The sequence below is a fragment of the Delphinapterus leucas genome, chromosome X, assembly GCF_059928025.1.
Source record: "Delphinapterus leucas isolate spDelLeu-1000000601 "Yukka" chromosome X, BTC_Dleu_Yukka2, whole genome shotgun sequence".
NCBI classification, from domain to species: Eukaryota; Metazoa; Chordata; class Mammalia; order Artiodactyla; family Monodontidae; genus Delphinapterus; species Delphinapterus leucas.
In genome coordinates this window covers 13,323,483-13,342,373 of record NC_143150.1, presented here as the reverse complement: position 1 = coordinate 13,342,373, position 18,891 = coordinate 13,323,483, and the positions used below count along the sequence as shown (strand labels likewise).

Below are 18,891 nucleotides of genomic sequence, written 5' to 3'. Positions count from 1 at the left end.
GCAGCTGACAGGTTAAAACTCATGGAAAACCCTACTTTTTTTTTTCGGTACCCTTATTCCTGCATCCTTTGTCCTTGCCAACTCCTAATCCCCAAATCAGTTCTGCTCTTTCTCTCTCCCTCTCTCCCCTTTTCCTTACATAGGCATTAAAGGAGGAAAGGGGAACATCATACTGTTTTACTGCTGTGCACAATTATATATACCCATCAAACCCAGACTTGCTCTCAGTTTGGTCTTGGACTTGCTTTTCATCACATAGGGATGAAGTAAGGTGCCTGAACTTGGAGGAAAAGTTCCTCTCAGACAGTCACATTATTAAAATACATACATAATGGAAGGAACGACCCATCAGAATAGTTTCCTAAGGGCTTTAATTGTGTTGTTATGGAGGTTTGACTAGACATGCTTCCATGAAGGCAAACCGGCATGTCATTGCACCCTAGAAAGCGGACATCAACCCAGGTGTTTTGTCCCCTGTCAGAACAGTCGGTTTGCAACTAGAGCTAATAGTCTTCAAGAAAGAATTTGTTGGTGTGTCTCCAGTGTTGTCCAGGGCTAAGGAAGAAGTTGCCCAGACCAGAGAAGATAGGCATCATGCCTCCTCAACTGGTGTATCACCACAGTGAAGAGGGATGCACTCATTCCAATGAGCCAACCAACTCCCTTTTTCTGGTTCATGCTCCCCAAGCCACTTTTTGATTATAATTAGGCCTTCTATATTGTATCTTCTAGAGGGTTACTAACCAACCAACACATCAATCACATCAATACTTCGATCTGTTAGACTATTTCCCTTTGTGAGTTAAACTGGTGTTCTGATTCAGACCTTGGCTTTTCACGAATTTGGGTGATGTGAATCATTTACCCTGCATGTGATTACATGTGGAACTACTGACATCATGTTTTGGACCACTTTGACCCCACCAAGCTGCTGCTGCTCCTGCCCTCATCTCACCTCCGCCAGGCCTTACACTTGCTGATTTCTTTCAAGTTACTCTAGTTAATCCCTTTTTCCTTTAGTCTTTCAAACATAAGTATCAATAAATGTAGTTTTCAATTTCTCAAAGTGTTTCTTGTTGAATCATTCCCAGAGAGAGCTCCCAAACCCTACATTCAGCAGGACACTCAGAAGAATGTGTCCAAGTGCCATATGACACAGCAGAGATTTGATGGTCTGCTGTCACCCAGCTTTCATGGGAGGCAGCATGTGTGTGTCCTGGTGAGGACAGTGGTCTGGATCCACACGGGAGGATTGAGTCTAAACAGCTGTGAATATGCCCTTGGATAAGTCACTCCACATTTTATGCTTTGATTTCTCCATTGTGCAATGAGGGAGTTTGACAGGATGCTCTCCAAAGGCCCTTGTTGACCCTGTGGTAGTCGGTGGGTTCGTGTTCTTCCATTCCTTTATTCAACAAATATTCAAGGAGTGATTACTGTATGCCAAACACCAAGAGTGTTCATTACAATTTAAGTTCACATTTATATATTTTGTGAGTTAACTAAAATAATGTATGTGAATTGCCTTGTCAGTGCCTACTACACTACTACACACTGCTCAGTAAATGTTAGCTGAATCCGAACCCATGTTTATCCCACAACAGGAATTAGTCTTGTATTGAGTATCAGGGGAAGAGGACATACTTAAATAAAAAGAATGCCTGGGATTGAGGTTTCATGAACAAACAAAAGAAATCAGTTCAGCTATTGTTGGCTAAAGGAGAGAGAGGAGACACTGCAATGGTCCGCCTTAGGGTAAGGAGGGTACTGATTCATGCATGGAAACACATTACTTCAAATTTGAATGAGGAAAGGTCTGTAGGCCCAGGGCTCTGCAATTGATAAAAGGGAGCCACTCTGGCCTTGTTGCCATGGAGACCACCCCTTACAAAGGCAGCCATGGGGGCATGGCCTTATACCTCCTGTGATTGGTCTTCCCTGTGGCAGAGGGAGGAGCTCCTGGGCCCATCAGTCTGAAATCCACAGCCTTTTTCCCCATAAGCTCAAAAATGACTGGATTCATTAGGACCCACGTGTGGCATGTTGCCACCACTAAACATATGGGGCCTTTAAGCCCACCTAAGAGCCAGCGGCTTTGGATCCAGGCCCTCGCTAGATTCTACCTAGAGCATTTGCAGTCGCCATATAAGAATCATTAATGCTTTCAAAAATCGCTGTAGCTACTTAACCTAAATTGGCTGAAATATGCTGCTGCAACAATATTGAGAGTGACAGATTAAAATAGAACTCCTGCTGAGTGAAGAAAAGTGTGTTAATGTAGTGCGGTCATTTCAACTTGCTGTTTAAGTATGACTGTTTTGGGTTCTTTTGAATATTAGTTGCTAAATGCTGACAGGAACAAAGTGTCCAATTTTCTCTGCCAAGGGAGAAAGAAAGGTTTTCTCCCCAACTTTCCTGTACCATGACAGACCAGTTCGCAAAATTGCTTAATTATAATTTCTAAACCACTTCTGAAGGCTTACAGTCCAATCTAAGAATGTCTGAGCTGCAAAGGCCCTTAGACACCATCCAAACTCCTCTACCCATTTAACAGATGAGGAAATTGAGGCCAAGATAATGCCAGGCCCAAAGTAACACAATGTCAAGAGCCAGGACTAGAACTCAGGTGTCCCACTCCACACTGTGAAAGTACAGTGCTTTCAATTAGAGCCCTGTCTATATTTTTAGGGCCGCTGGGGCATTCTGCATTGGTGGCAATCCTTTCGGCAAACCTGGGAGTGAAAACTGCCTGAAATTCTTACTAGTGATGCTCTAATTGACAAACAGGTGACCAAATCAAGAAGACCAACAGGTAGCGGGGAAGGCAGAGTGGCGGTCGAATAGCAAACTGGAACCGCAGTCCTGGACTCAGGGCAGCACATGTGGAATGAACCTGCGGTGCTGGTGCCTGGTTTTTAGCCCAGCTGTGAGCACTGGGCCTTCCAGATGTGACATTTGACTTCTAGAGCAAGTTCATCAGTGTCATCTGGCACACAGTCATCCCGGCAACATTTCAACTCGATTCATTGCAGCTGCGCAGGGTAAAACAGGCAGCACGCCGAGACAGCAGCCTACCCCAGAAACTGCTGTTTGAGAGTTGAAGGAATGCTTCAAAGGCCCGCTGAATCTGGGATGCTAACAATGCCGCCCAGCCCTGGGTGTCGGGAAAACAGACTTCAGCAGCTGACAGGCCTGTCTGAGCAAAGCACTCAGGAATTAGGGCTCTTTTTGAATCTGAGGCTGATGCCATTTAGAAACCTCAGGGTTTAAAAAAAAATGCTAGGATCAGTGGATTCATACAAAATTAAAACTTGGGGGAAAAAATCTCATGGTTAAAGCCACAAAAATCATGTTCTGGAAACTATGGAGTCACAGCAGGCAAAAGACTATGGGACCCCTGCCCTTTCCAACCAATCCAGGTACACAGATCACTCATTTTCTCCAAGAGTACTTTCAAGGCAGACCTCTTCCACCGTGTCCGTGGAGTTATGGCTTGCCTTGAGATTTCCAGAGTTAATCTCAACCTCTTGTATGGAGAAAGGTATCAGAAGGGAAGAACAGCAAGCAGACACTTTCTTATAGGTAAAGAGGCAACGGCTTCTGGAAGACAGCCAAGACCCCCTCACAGAATGAGAGTACTATTTCGAACTCCTGGCCAGATCATTTCACCTTGGAAGGAGACTGACCGCTTTTCTGCCCCCTGAACCCCACCCCCACCCTATCCCCAAGAGTTACCTCTTGATTGGAGAAGGATGGAAATAGGAATATTTCCTATATTTTGAACCCGTGTCCCCTGCATTGGCAGGCGGATTCTTAACCACTGCGCCACCAGGGAAGCCCTACTGCAAGCATTTCTAGAAGTATAAGAGTGACAGCATGCAGGGCTTCCCTGGTGGCGCAGTGGTTAAGAATCCGCCTGCCAATGCAGGGGACACGGGCTCGAGCCCTGGTCCGGGAAGATCCCACATGCCGCGGAGCAACTAAGACCGTGCGCCACAACTACTGAGCCTGCGCTCTAGAGCTCACGAGCCACAACTACTGAAGCCTGCGTACTCTAGGGCCCGCGTCCCACAACTACTGAGCCAGTGTGCTGCAACTACTGAAGCCCGCGCGCCTAGAGCCGGTGCTCCACAACAAGAGAAGCCACCACAATGAGAAGCCCGCACACCGCAACGAAGACCCAATGCAGCCCAAAATAAATAAATTTATTAATAAATCTATTTTTTTTAAGTTTTAAAAAAAAAGAAATGCTGCAGTAGATAGCTTCTCCAGATCAATAACCGTGTAGTGGCTTAGGTGCTGACCTCACAAAGTTAAGGGGTCTCACGATTTACACATGACATGCTTTAGTGAAGATCTATATATAAAAATCTATTTTCCTCTTGGAATATATTACAAAAATAAACATGCATTTTCATGATATTAAAACTCAGCTCTGAAAGTAAGTAGCCAGGTCTCTGAGAAACTCAGTGCATGCTTGTTGAATGAACCAATGGGTGAATGAAATGGAAGAAAAACAAGCCATTACTGACTACCTCAGAGCAAAACACGGTTATCTAGGGTAGGAACGAGATATTCAACCTGAACACATAGGGAATATGCCATAGAAAGGAAGAGAGACAAATACAAATACATTCATGTCCTTCCAAGGATTATGAGAGGAGTTATTACTAATGTCTAGGAAATGTAAAAAAGAATCACCCATAAGACCATTGTTTTAGCCTTTTCCTCTCCTGTTAACATTTTTTGCTTTTGTGTTTGTGTTCTCCAGAAGCCATATTTACCTCTCTTATCTGTGCTTTGTATCCTTATTTAGGTAGGTATTTTATTGTTGTACCTTGGTTTTATAGTCAGCTCTTGGCTTTCATTTGGATTTCAAAGTTTTATATCTGAATCAAACTGCTGTTCTTCGCCACAGGGATTTAATTTCTCTCAATATGCCTCCCATATTTTTCATTGCCCACACTCTCTTCCATATGTTGTTTTAGATGATTGTGCTTGAGATCACAATCTACTTTTTTACTTTAGAAATGTAAATTTGGGTAATTGATACGGCTAAAAGCATAGCTACACATTACCTAATGGTGGGTTATAATTCGGAAATCTTAGCACATAAGGAATAAGGAATTTTACTGAACATTTACTATGGGCCTAGCACTGTGTCTGTTTCATAAGATAAAATCAGCCATGTGCTGGAACTGGCTTATACCAACTCACAAATGTGAATTTTGCACATCTCTTTCCAACGTCCAGTTCAGTGACTTCATGTCAGTAGCTTGAAATCCACCATGATAGGGGTATTTACACAACAGATATTGACAAATACTACAAATACTTTTTTTTAAGAGAGCCAGTTGTTCAACATACCAATTGACACAATCTAATTATTTGATTTAAAAAATTCATCATTTTTACAGTCCTGCTACTCAATTATTGCTGAGTGAGCACTAAATACACTGTGAATTAAAATATAAAAGTTGTTTAAGGAAGCAGAGTATTTATGACCTAGAAATATTTAAAAATCAGACCTTTAAAGTTGTTCTCAGGTGGCAACAAGTAGTTATTTTGTTGCAAAATAAAACAATTTTTTTTCAACTTTTCTTTTTTTTTTTTGGCTGTGTCACGCAGCATACCAGATCTTAGTTCCCCAACCAGGGATCGAACCTGTGCCCCTTGCAGTGGAAGCACAGAGTCTTAACCACTGGACTGCCAGGGAAGTCCCATAACATTTCTTAAGTGCAAATATTTCTCCTATACAACACATTTACAATCACACATTGTGAAGTCAGTGAAGGATTATTCTATGGTAGTTTTCTGCTGGTATGTTAGTTCATAGTAATTTCTTAAGATATTTATGAAGACTGCATAAAAGAGTTCGTGATAGTTATTCTCAGCTAGCAAGTAAGATTTAAAAAAAAAAATCCCACAAGGATGTATGGAAGGTAAGTTTGGTGTAGATTTTCACTATACTTCAATCATCAGGGGACAAGACGTTATAATCCACTTTTCCGGTACTGAATTAAAGTAAGCAGAATTTTTTACAGCATGAAATGTTTCAGACATAAAAATAGAGAGAGGATAATATTCAATATCATAAACTCCCTCTGTCTCTGTTTCTGTCTCTCCCCGCCCCCCACCCCATCTTCAGAGGTAGGTGGCTACCATCCTTAATTTGGTGTTCATCATTAGCCAGCATATGCATATTTTACTCTAAATTATCCATTAGAAGTATAGAGTTTTGCACTTTTTAAAACTATACAAATGCTATCATCTTGCATGTCTTGCAAGGTTCATTGACGTTGACAGGTGAAGCCTGAGATCATTCATTTTAACTTCTAGATAGTATTTTATTGTATGATATTTCATCATCTAGTTATCTATTCTTCTGTTCATGGTCATTAATGTTGTCTCCAAATTTTTTACTCTTCCAAACAATGCTGTTATAAACATTCTGGCACATATGTCTCCTTGAGCACATGTGTGAGTGTTTCTCTGGGGGAGACACTTAGAAGTGGAACTGCTAAGCCATACAGTATTCACTTCAACTTTATTTGGTATTAGCAAATTGTTCATCAAAGGGTTGTACCAATTTATGCACCAGTAGCACCAAGTAAGAGTTCTTGCTTCATATTTTTTTCTAACACTTGGTATTTTTAGAAATACAGGCAGATTTTAAAGCTACTAATACTCATGTAAAATGGCTGTTTTGCATTGAATTCAGGTATTTTGAAACTAGTTCTAAATGTATAGGTATAGCTCTGTGTCTTCTCTAAGGTCAGTAAAGAGACCACTTTAGCTTCTAACATTAGATTCCAAAACATCCACTAGGATTTTTCCCTTTTAAGTCATTTTTGTCATGGTTGAAAAGTTACAGTTCACTTAGTTACTAAAATTTTATTTGTTCTCATAGCTTGCCATGTAAAAGAGCACATTCACTACCAAACTGAGATAAAAAGGAAATATTGACTTAGATAACTCTCAGCACGTCGAGCTCTCTTCATGCTTCAGATCTTTCTGACTTTCACTCCAGCCCGGTTTTATTTGTTTGGTTATTTTTGGAGTAATTGAGTTAGTGAGTCTATCTCAGAAATACTTAGATGAAACGTATCTTTGAAACAGTTTACATTTTATTTGGGTTTGGGCTTAAGGAAAGTTTCATTTACCTTAAGGAATTCATCTTCACAAAGTCCAGCTTCATTGGCTGTTCTCAATGCACATTATTAGTCCTATTTGGTGTACATTTGCTGAAATTATCTCTTCAGAATTTAAAGTGCAAATTCATATATGTGAAAATGAGGTGATCAACAAATATTAGGTAGTCCCTCACCCAGTACAAGGGAAAACTTTAGACTTGAGTGTGTCATGAGCTTTAATATAGAAAATACATTTTGAACTAAAAAGGAATTACTTTTTTTTAAAAAGACTATTGTCACTTCTATTAATTTCCTTTTGAACAATATAAAGGGTTTACGTTTTGTCTGTGACACTGGTTGGTTTGTTTGTTTGCTGTCCTTGGGCAGGCCCCGTAAGACCAACTGCAAACTGATCATTCCAAATCAACGCAGGGAAGTGTACTGAAAGGTAATAAAAATGACTTGTTTTGACAATTAATTGCTTGACACTTGATTCACTGAGCACTCTGGAGTCTACTGCTCCTAAGGGAAGCACGTTCCTGTGTTCTAATACCTACTACTAACAAGCATTTTTTTCAGAGAAAGTCTGTTAAGTGAAACTGGATTGATTTCTGACTAAACCTCAGACAAAATCACTGACCTAATTTCTTTTCAGGTGGAGCATTTCTCATACTCCCTTACACCTTCAAATATATACTCTGAAACTTTCTCTCTTCTTAAGAGAATACTGTAGCCTGGAAGTTGGGGAGGCTTTTAAAACAACTACATACTCTATATTGTGAGATTCATGTGTAATTTTGGAAATGTCAACAATAATACTTACTCTTCAGCCAACACAGGAATAAAGACTTGAATACACATTTTAATTTTCAAGGAGTTCTTTTTTTTATTTTTTGGCTGCCGCGTGGCATGCGGAACTTCCCCACCCAGGGATTGAGCCTATGTCCCCTGCAGTGGAAGCGTGGAGTCTTAATCACTGGACCACCAGGGAAGTCCTCAAGGAGTTCTTGAAGATGGATTAAATGCTTGAGTAAGTAGTTCACCAACGGTGCTTCCTCAAAAAAGCTCAAAATAGGGCTTCCCCGCTGGCGCAGTGGTTGAGAGTCCGCCTGCAGATGCAGGGGACACGGGTTCGTGCCCCGGTCCGGGAAGATCCCACATGCCGCGGAGCGGCTGGGCCCGTGAGCCATGGCCGCTGAGCCTGCGCCTCCGGAGCCTGTGCTCCGCAACGGGAGAGGCCCGCGTACCGCAAAAAAAAAAAAAAAAAGCTCAAAATAAAATTAAAGGCAAAAAGGAATAGTTGATCCTGTCATGGGATGTTCATTAAGACATCCGAAACAATCTGAGTTTTTGAGAAATGGAAGATTCAACCAAACCAGTTTGATAGGCTTTGATTCCCCCTCTATATTAAGGCATACTTCTAGCTCCCTAATGGGCTGTGGAACAGATTAAGTCTGGCAAACCCAACTAAGAGCCCTTTGCAAAAGCAAGCAACGGTTCAGAAAACAACTGTGGGTATCTAAATGCTTTCCAGCTTTCCTTGGGCTCCATCACATGGAAGCAGATTTTTTCAGTGTGTGGAAATATCCACTCATAAACATGGCTATCTAACCCCTGAAACTGCTATCCTACAAATTTGGGTAAAGAAATTTTTTAAGCAAAATATTTTATCCTAGTTCTGGTCAGATCTCTGTGTCTCTGTGTCTCTCTGTCTCTGTCTCTCTCAGAGAAGCAAGGCTGAAAGTAAACATTTCTTTCTACATTTCCTAGCATCATTTATTAAACAGTCCCTTATTTCCCCACATGCAATGCGACATCCATCAATACAGCAAATTAAATATATGTAAGACTGTTTCTGGGTTTTCTTTGTTCTATTGTATTTTGTCTATCATTGAGCTCATTCTCTTTCTTTATTACAGCTTTATGACAAATCTGAAGGTAAGCATTTAACTCAAAATACTTACTGTGTCTTTACTGTATCACTAATAAATGAAAGGACAGGAGTTTTCCATTCTTTGACATAAATCGTACCAATGTTTTCTTAGGTCAGTCTCCCAAGGCAATAGAAATAAAAACAAAAATAAACAAATGGGACCTAATCAAACTTACAAACTTTTGCACAGCAAAGGAAACCATAAACAAAACGAAAAGACAACCTACAAACTGGGAGAACATACGTGCAAATGATGCAACAGACAAGGGCCTAATTTCCAATATATACAAACAGCTCATACAACTCAACAACAATCAAAAAAAAAGAGAAAACAACCCATTCAAAAATGGGCAGAAGACCTAAATAGACATTTCCACAAAGAAGAAGTACAGATGGCCAATAGGCACATGAAAAGATGTTCAACATCACTAATTATTAGAGAAATGCAAATCAAAACTACAATGAGATATCACCTCACACCAGTCAGAATGGCCATCATGAAAAAGTCTACAAATAACAAATGCTAGAGAAGGTGTGGAGAAAAAGGAACCCTCCTACACTGTTGGTGGGAATATAAATTGGTGCGGCCACTATGGAAAACAGTGTGGAGGTTCCTCAGAAAACTAAAAATAGAATCACCATATGATCTAGCAATCCCACTCCTGGGCATATATCCAAAAAGATACATGCAGCCCTATGTTCATAGCGGCACTATTCACAACAGCCAAGACATGGAAACAACCTAAATGTCCATGGACAGATGGACGGGTAAAGAAGATGTGGTACATATATATAATGGAATACTACTCAACCATAAAAGAGAATGAAATAATGCCATTTGCAGCAACATGAATGGACCCAGAGATTATCATACTAAGTGAAGTAAGTCAGAAAGAGCAAGACAAATATCATACATCACTTATATGCGGAATCTAAAATAAGACACAAATGAACCTATCTATGAAACAGAAACAGAATCAAGGACATGGAGAACAGACTTGTGGTTGCCAAGGGTGAGGGGGTGGGAGAGGGAGGGATTGGGAGGTTGGGGTTAGCAGATGCAAACTATTATACATAGGATGGATAAACAACGAGGTCCTAGTGTACAGCACAGAGAACTGTATTCAGTATCCTGTGATAAACCATATGGAGAAGAACATATATTATACATAAAAAAGAATATATACATGTGTAACTGAATCACTTTGTTGCACAGCAGTAATTAACACAGCATTGGAAATCAACTATGCTTCAATAAAAAAAAAAAGGAAAGCAGTTTTCAATGATACTATACTAAACCGAAAAAAATACATGAGTGAGTTTAAGGTTGGATATTTTTAATGTGGAATTAATGCAAGTACATTTACTTTTTAAGTACATTTATAACATAATTAAAACTTGAAGACTTAAAGGGAAATTGCTGCTATGTTTCATAGTAACACACATTTATAAACCTGAAAAAATTAATACAGTGCAGTTACATATACAAATACATGTACAAATATAGCATTCATTGTACAGTGATTAAAACATTAAAAGACTACACTGTATGTTTGAATACATAGAACTCAGTACTGTCTTAAATGATTAAAATCCCTAGTTTAATACCATGAAAATAAAATGCCTTGTGCAGAGGGGCATCATTATTCAAAGATTTTATCTCCTAGTTCTCTCTTCTAACCACAGGGTCAGCACACAAAAGAAATGTATTTTAATATCATTTTGTTGTTGTTGTTATTGTTGCAGAAGCATTCATTGAAATATCAAACGTATGGACATTTTCATGAGTCAGTTATAAATCAACCATCACAAATTCCAGCAATTTGACATTAGAAGATTTATAATTTACAGGTAACTTTGAATAAAATACAATCGGTTTGTCATATAAATGGTGACATCTAACGATACCACTGAAATAAACTATGATTTGACATGATACACAAACCTACTTAAAAGATAATTTATGTATTATATAGTTATTGTGTTGTTTTCTGTAAAACCAATCATCAAAAACCATGCACCTAATATGCCAACTTGATAGTAAAACTCACGATCCATGATTCAAAAGGCAGCAATTTCAAACCATTGTCTTCAGTGCTTTAAAACAAGTGATCTCACTGTTTACATATTTAAAAGAAGGGCATCTATACACATATTATCAAAGAAAAACCACAGGAAGGAACACAATATAACTTAAGAAAACCTGCACTAGAATAGATTTTTCTAGAAAATTCAAAAGCAAGTAAAGACACTGGAAAGCAGAGCTTTGTTACAGGAACACCTCTTGTGCAAATATGAATATTTAACTTAAAGCTGTGATGTATCTAAATTTCAATGCATAAAGTGTAAACTTCAACACATCCTAATTGCAGGATTTTTAGCTTTGGGTCTTTTTAGAACCACTAAGACAGCTCTGACAACCCTAAATACCAGTCCAAGTGCAAAAGAGGTCCTTCAGAACGTATCCCTTTGGTACATTATAGTCACATAGTTAACAAAATTAAATAATAACATATCCTAACAATTACCAAAGGGGTTTAAAATCTCTGATTATCTCGCTTCTCTCTTTGGATTTTTGTTTTTTGTTTTGTTTAGACAGAATCTGAATGCATGCCATGAAAAACCCTACTTGGAAACAAAATAACACCGCACTTTTCACCTGGGGGGATTGGAAGGTGTGAAGATGGCTTCTTGCAAGAATGAGACAAACTGTGAATGACGAAGTCCACCTCAGTCCTGAGGAAGTTCTGTGAATGTCATGGGTAGCATAGGATCATCCTGACTCTTGTGCTGTTTATCTGTAACACTTTTAAGAACTGTAATCTAGTTCATACCTTCAAAGGAAATCTTATTTTTTAAAGTCTATTCATTCTCCTTTAATTCAAGGGGAACTTAGTTTCCTTGTGTTACTCACAGCAGCATCTACAAAATAATGAAGAATGATGTTAATACTCGTGACTTTTAAGGCCAAAAATGTTGTCTGTGCTATGACTTCTAACAATAAATGTGAGGATTCAAAAGGTCCATCATAAATTCAAGGGTGATGTCTTTTGGTTGTTTATTTTAATTTGAAAGTCGTTATTCTGTTACATAGTGATTTATTAAAAGCATCTATTTCATGAATGGCATAACTTCACTAGAAGCAAAATAAACAGAATTCACATCTCCTAAAACCAGATTTCCCGAATATTGTATGAATTATGCTGTGTGCATATAGATGAAACATGTTAAGCACATAATTAACGGAGAGACCTTTACATTCCATTTGCCAGATTTCAAATAAGATACTCTAATACATATTTTGAAACCTAAGTGCTGTTGACAGTTGCATATGCGATCAACCTTCATTTCCTAATCCATTAACTGACACACAGTACAATATATTTTTGTAGGCCACATTATACTATTTTGCTCTAGGCAATGTGATGAGGAACAGATCTCAATCAAGACCACTTGATATAGCATTCAACCAAAATCTACCAAGTACTGATTTGTCAATTCGATCTGTCATAAATCCATGTTATTTGAAAGTAATGTATATTTTTAAAACTTCCGAAGTCAGAACTTTCTAGAGAACAGGGAACTATGGGACCTTGTCACCTTATCTAGTAGCATGTCACACCAAGAGAGTAATACATGCTTTAAATGCTGATGGTATATCAATCCATTACACTTAACTCTCCTGATGACACTGCAAAAAAGAAAAGGATATTGAAAAAGTGTACTGATGGTAGAAAATAAAACTGAAAAGAATAATGTTATTTTTTCCAAATAAAGTGTATGTATGTTAACAAATGTATAGTAAGCCCTTCACTGACTGAAAAATAAGCACAAGCCCTAAATCTACTGTGATTAGTTACAGTAATGGAATCATTTCAAATTAAAACTAATCATATATGTAATTTTACACGTCCTGCATTACTGTTAGCTAAAATTGAATGTAATTAACTTTGTCCTGAATTAACTATGAGGACATCTGGCTCTATATTTAAAATGATGATGATAAAATTTATGGAAAACCTACTGAGTGTTCCTAATGTTGAATACAAATGCTAATATTATATGGAAGTTAGATGAATACACTTGGTGTTTTCAATTTTGAAATTTGGAGACCTGAGTACAAGAAAGGCCATTATTTTCTAGTATATACACTGCACTCTTATTTCATGGCTTTATTGGTTTATAAAATATGCTTCATTAAAAAATGATTTATATAGTTAATTTACACAGCTCTTTGAGCACGTATTTTAAGTGACTCATGTGTTTCTTTGCCTCTCTCTCATTAACCACTTAAATAAGCATAAAGCAGTTGGCAGAAAGCTGGCCATATTTATTTTCAAACTTAACTCTTTAATGTGTAAGATGGAATCAGTTAATTTGAGGGGAATATATGATTCATTACAACTATCTGGCTTTTGAAAGTGTTCAAAATGTCACTATCTTAGGTTTTACCTTATTCGAACACATATACATTTTTAAAGTGTAAAGTGCTCAATTCAGCATGTGCAATGTTTCTTTGTGTTTGTCCGATACTCTTCTTTTATGGTTAGTACTTTTTCTGCCCTGTATAATTTACAAGAAAGAAATGGTTAACTGCTCAAAGGCATGAAGATGTTGTCCTGTGCTTTTAGAAGCTTTATGATTCTAGCTTTTATGTTCAGGTCTATGATGCAACTGAAATTAATTTTTGTGTATGGAGTGAGGTGTAGGGATGGAGGCTCATTTTTTTTTTAATGTGGATACCCAGTTGCTCCTGCACAATTTGCTAAAACAACCTTCCTTTCCCCATTCAGTTGACTTGACACCTTGATTAAACATTAATCAGTTATATATATGTGGGTCTATTTTTTGTAATTCTTTTAAAATTTTATTTTATTTATTTATCTTTGGCTGTGTTGGGTCTTCATTGCTGCGCGCTGGCTTTCTCTAGTTGCCGCGAGCGGGGGCTACTCTTTGTTACGGTGCGTGGACTTCTCATTGCGGGGGGCTTCTCTTGCTGTGGAGCATGGGCTCTAGGTGCGTGGGCTTCAGTAGTTGTGGCGTGTGGGCTCAGTAGTTGTGGCTCACGGGCTCTGGAGCGCAGGCTCAGTAGCTGTGGCGCATGGGCTTCGTTGCTCCACGGCACATAGGATCTTCCCAGACCAGGGCTCAAACCCGTGTCCCCTGCATTGGCAGGCGGATTCTTAACCACTACGCCACCAGGGAAGTCCCTGTGGGTCTATTTTTCTTTTTTCTTTTTTTTTTTTTTTGCAGTATGCGGGCCTCTCACTGCTGTGGCCTCTCCCGTTGCGGAGCACAGGCTCCGGACGTGCAGGCTCAGCGGCCATGGCTCACGGGCCCAGCCGCTCCGCGGCATGTGGGATCTTCCCGGACCAGGGCACGAACCAGTGTCCCCTGCATTGGCAGGCGGACTCTCAACCACTGCGCCACCAGGGAAGCCCCCTGTGGGTCTATTTTTGAACTCTATTTTTCTATACTTAAACCAATACCACACTGTATTCATTACTGTAGCCTTTTAGTAGGTTTTGAAATCAGGTACGTAAATCCTCAAGATTTCTGAGATTCCTCTGTTCTAGGTTGTTTTTTGCCTTCCATATACATTTTAGAATATACTTGTCTTTATTTTTTCTTCCAAAAGGGCTTGCTGAGATTTTGACTTCATTAACTGTCAATTTGGGGACAATGGATTTCTTAACAATGAGATTTCCAATCCTCGAATATGGTACATCTCTCCTTTTAGTAGGTCATCTTAAATATACCCCAGCAATTATTTGTGGTTGTCAGTATAGAAGCCTTAGACATCTGTTGTTAGATTTATTCATATTTATTTTATATTTTATATTACTAATGTAAATGGTATTTTTTATTTCTTTTTTTTCTAATTCTTTGTTGCTAGGATATAGAATTACAGTTTATTTTTTATAATTATTTTATATACCATGGCCTTATAAAATTCACTTATTACTTCTAATAGGGTCTTTTTGTGTAGAGATTCCCAACGGTTTCATACATACACATGATCTGCTAAGCATGACAGCGTTGTCTCTTTTCTAATATTTTGGTTCTTTTCTCTCTTTATCTTCAGTTATGGCACTGGCTAGGACTTCCAATATAATGTTAAATAGAAATGGTGAGAATGAATATCCTTGGCTTATTCCCAATCTTAGGGGCAAAAGCTTCCAATATTTCATCATTAAGAATGAGGTTAACTGTGATTTTTCACAAGCACACATTATTCCCTTTATTCCTAGTGTGGTGAGAGTTGTTATCATGAATGAGTATGGAGTTTTGTCAAGTGCTTTTCTGTATCTACTGAAATGATTATATAATTTTCCAATTCATTATATTAATATGGCAAATTATACCGACTTTTGAAGCATGTAATACAAGTACTTAATTTAAAGCTATACAATTCCCTACATTTCCTTCCCTCTTGAGCTGCATCCCCAAATTTTGATATGTCACATTTCATTTTCATCCAATTTTAAATCATTATAATTACTCTTGTGATTTCCTCTTTGTCCCACGTGTTGTTTAGATGTGTATTATTTAATATCCAAATATTTAGGGATAATCTATTTCTAATATAATATCTTTTGAGACTTTATATGATTCCTATCTTCTGAAATTTATTATTTCTTTTGTGATCCAACGTATAATCTATCTTGGTGAATGTTCCATGTATACTTAAAAATAATGGTGTATCCTGCAGTTGTTGGGTGTCAATTTTGAATAAATGCCAACTGGTTCAGGTTGTTGGCCTATCAGACTTTTCTGATTACTAACTGTCTAAATAATTCAGTAGTTCAATAATTATCCAAAAAAAAAACCTTTGAAAGGTGGCCCAGATTTAGAGAAACAAACAAACAAACAAACAAAAACACAAACAAGAAGTGACTCTATTTTGGGGATTCCCATGTGACCCAATATTTATATTGAGCCCTATCACCCTTAGATTTTGTTTCATGTCATAAATGAAATTTAGAACCAAGTAAGTTACTTCTGGCCTATTAGATTCATTTAAACACAAGGTAACATCACCTAGAATTCAAATACAAGTCCAAAACTAGGAATTCAAAGGAAATATGTACATATAATAATAATAATCTTGTTCACAAACAAATCTGTTGTTGTTGTGCTGCCTTTTTATAGATAGCTCAGTATCAGGTGAAAAATTTATAAGAACACTGGTTTGTGTACAGAAATTTCATGTACTAATGCTTGGGTTAATAGAAAGGAACATTCTCATTGCTTCGTAATATCTTCACACATTAAGTCTTGGGAACAGACACAGGGTATGTTTGTGTGCGTGTGCGGGCGCACGCGCATGCACAAACGTGTAGCAGAAACCTACCATAAGGAAATACATGCTCTTAGAACTGAGTAAAAACACACTGGTGAAGCATTCTTGGACAGTAAGGCTGGTTCCTTAAAATCATATCATCAGTATTTAGTTCTGAAGGATCTCTTGTAAGACAGCACTGTACGTGAAACTTCCTTTCAAACCTATCAACCTTGTAGAGAAAAGTTTAACATGTTTAAAACATCTCTATTCATTAATTTAAAACTATTAAGGGAAAAAATTAAATCCCAGCTAACATAATATGCTTGCAGCTCTATTTCTAAGTGCAGAGAGGTTCTTACCCTATGCCAATTACATATTTGGTGGAGCTTTAAGATTTTTAGCCTTTAAACAAATAGCATACAGTCAAGTTCATATTATACCTGTAACTTTGGCATTCTGAAACCTATAGTCACCGATTAAAACCTGCAAACTGGGGCTTCCCTGGTGGCACAGTGGTTAAGAATCCACCTGCCAATGAAAGGGACATGGGTTCGATCCCTGGTCTGGGAAGATCCCACATGCCGCGGAGCAACTAAGCCCGTGTGCCACAACTACTGAGCCTGCGCTCCAGAGCCCGTGAGCCACAACTCCTGAAGCCCAGGCACCTAGAGCCCATGCTCCACAACAAGAGAAGCCACCGCAATGAGAAGCCCGCGCACCGCAACAGAGTAGCCCCCGCTCGCCACAACCAGAGAAAGCCTGCACGCACTGACAAAGACCCAACGCAGCCAAAAATAAATAAATTAATTAAAAGAAACAAACAAACAAACAAAACCCCTGCAAACTGTTCCCTGGAATCAGATCTTCTTTTCTTCTGTTTAGATTTTTCACCAACCTAAATAATAAACTAATTAGTAGCCAATAATGGTAATATAAGGTAATAAAATTAACATATACATTGCATTAAAGCTCAGATTTTCACAAACTATTGCACATATTCAAAGACCTTCATGACACTGTGCTTGAGTCCTCTGAGTAATCTACAAAAGACTTAGCTCACTAGCAAAAATGGTTATTATGTTAATGATCCATCATTAATTTCACCGTCAGGTGTACACCCTTCCCCCTTTAGGGTCAGAGTACACAGTCAATGTAGCACTTCAGTTAAAGTTATTGACACAATGAAGGCAGAATTATTTCATATAAAATTTCCAAAAGCTTTATGGAAGTTTCATTCAGTCCTCTTCCAAATAATATTTCCTTCTTGCTTTGGGTTCTCTATAATTAAACAGCATTATCTGGCAGAAGCATCTTTGCAATCAGTGCTGTATAAAGTCAAACGCATGAGGATAGAATGATAAGACTAAAAAGTCAGTATTCGAACTGATAAAGCAAAGTGTGGCTATGTTGTAAAGTAGCGAACATGGTCCCTGGCACATAGTGGGCATTCATTAAACATGTGATGAATTAATGAATGACTTAAACGACCTAATGTAATGTGATCTGTAGCCATTACAAAGCCTGATGTATCAGCTGAAACATCTGAGCCAAAGGTAAACCACAAAAGAGCATGCAAGACTCATAGCATTTCATTCTTTCAAAGCATTTTTCACTCACCAAAGGTTAACATTCCTTTCAGTGAGCTATACAGACATGGCTGAAGCAATGAAAATGAAACACTGATAAGAAATGTGTTATTTCTGCTTCTTGAGACTGTATAACAAAGATACAAGTAAAGCAGAACAATTGATTAGATATCCGTGGGCCCCAGGCGGAGGTCAACATAGTCATGGAGAATTCACCTACCATTGACCCTCAGCATCCTCATGGAGAAGCTGAATGACATCTCCATTTCTAATCAGGAGGTCTTCTGAGCCTCTCTCCTGCAATCTGCTAGGGCTTTATATTTGCCTGGAGACTGTAAGGTTGTTTTGAAAAATGACATTACAAATTTGAATGCAAAACTACTTGCGTAAGTGCCTGTTCTGTGACGTACAGACCTCATTCTTTACTTCAATGGTAAATGTGGTTAGCTGCAGCAGCTTTGCAGTAACAAACAAACATAGAGCAGTTTGTGATGGCAAAAAAAAAAAAGCAGGACATGTGTTTATTTAACCTGAAGAATTAATTTTTATTTGCAAAAAGAGCATTACAGCATGAATTACACAGAAAATAACAGAGCACAACTGATTTAAGTTACATGAATAATAAACATAAATCCAGAAAAAAAACAAGCATGAAAATAATTTTTAAATACTGTTATTTGTAAACTACTCTCATTAAAAATAATTATCTTGGCACATAAAAAAGGCAATGGCCCTGAACAAAGATTTACTAACGCCCCCAAAAGGATTCCTGTGCTTTGTTATCGTTTTGCACAGGTAAAAATAATGGGCACAAAAGCTGAGTCCAACAAAAGCATATTAAACCATAATGTTGTGCTTTACTTGGCCTTAATCTTTTTGCAGCTATAATTTTAACTTGATTCATTAATAAGCTAAATAATCCAAGGCACACTGATTGCATTTGGTTACAAGGTA

General features: G+C 38.2%; 1 protein-coding gene across 1 annotated transcript in view; it reads right to left on the bottom strand.

Annotated features, from left to right (window-relative positions):
- Positions 1-11,357: 11,357 nt before the first annotated feature.
- MCF2 (MCF.2 cell line derived transforming sequence) overlaps positions 11,358-18,891 on the bottom strand; it is a 71,915-nt gene continuing 64,381 nt past the window's right edge. Inside the window, 6 exon segments of the mRNA XM_089904049.1 lie at positions 11,358-11,974; positions 11,977-11,988; positions 16,792-16,841; positions 17,187-17,246; positions 18,158-18,233; positions 18,236-18,269. Of these exon segments, the coding sequence (XP_089760175.1) occupies positions 11,943-11,974; positions 11,977-11,988; positions 16,792-16,841; positions 17,187-17,246; positions 18,158-18,233; positions 18,236-18,269 (264 nt within the window). The 3' untranslated portion in view covers positions 11,358-11,942.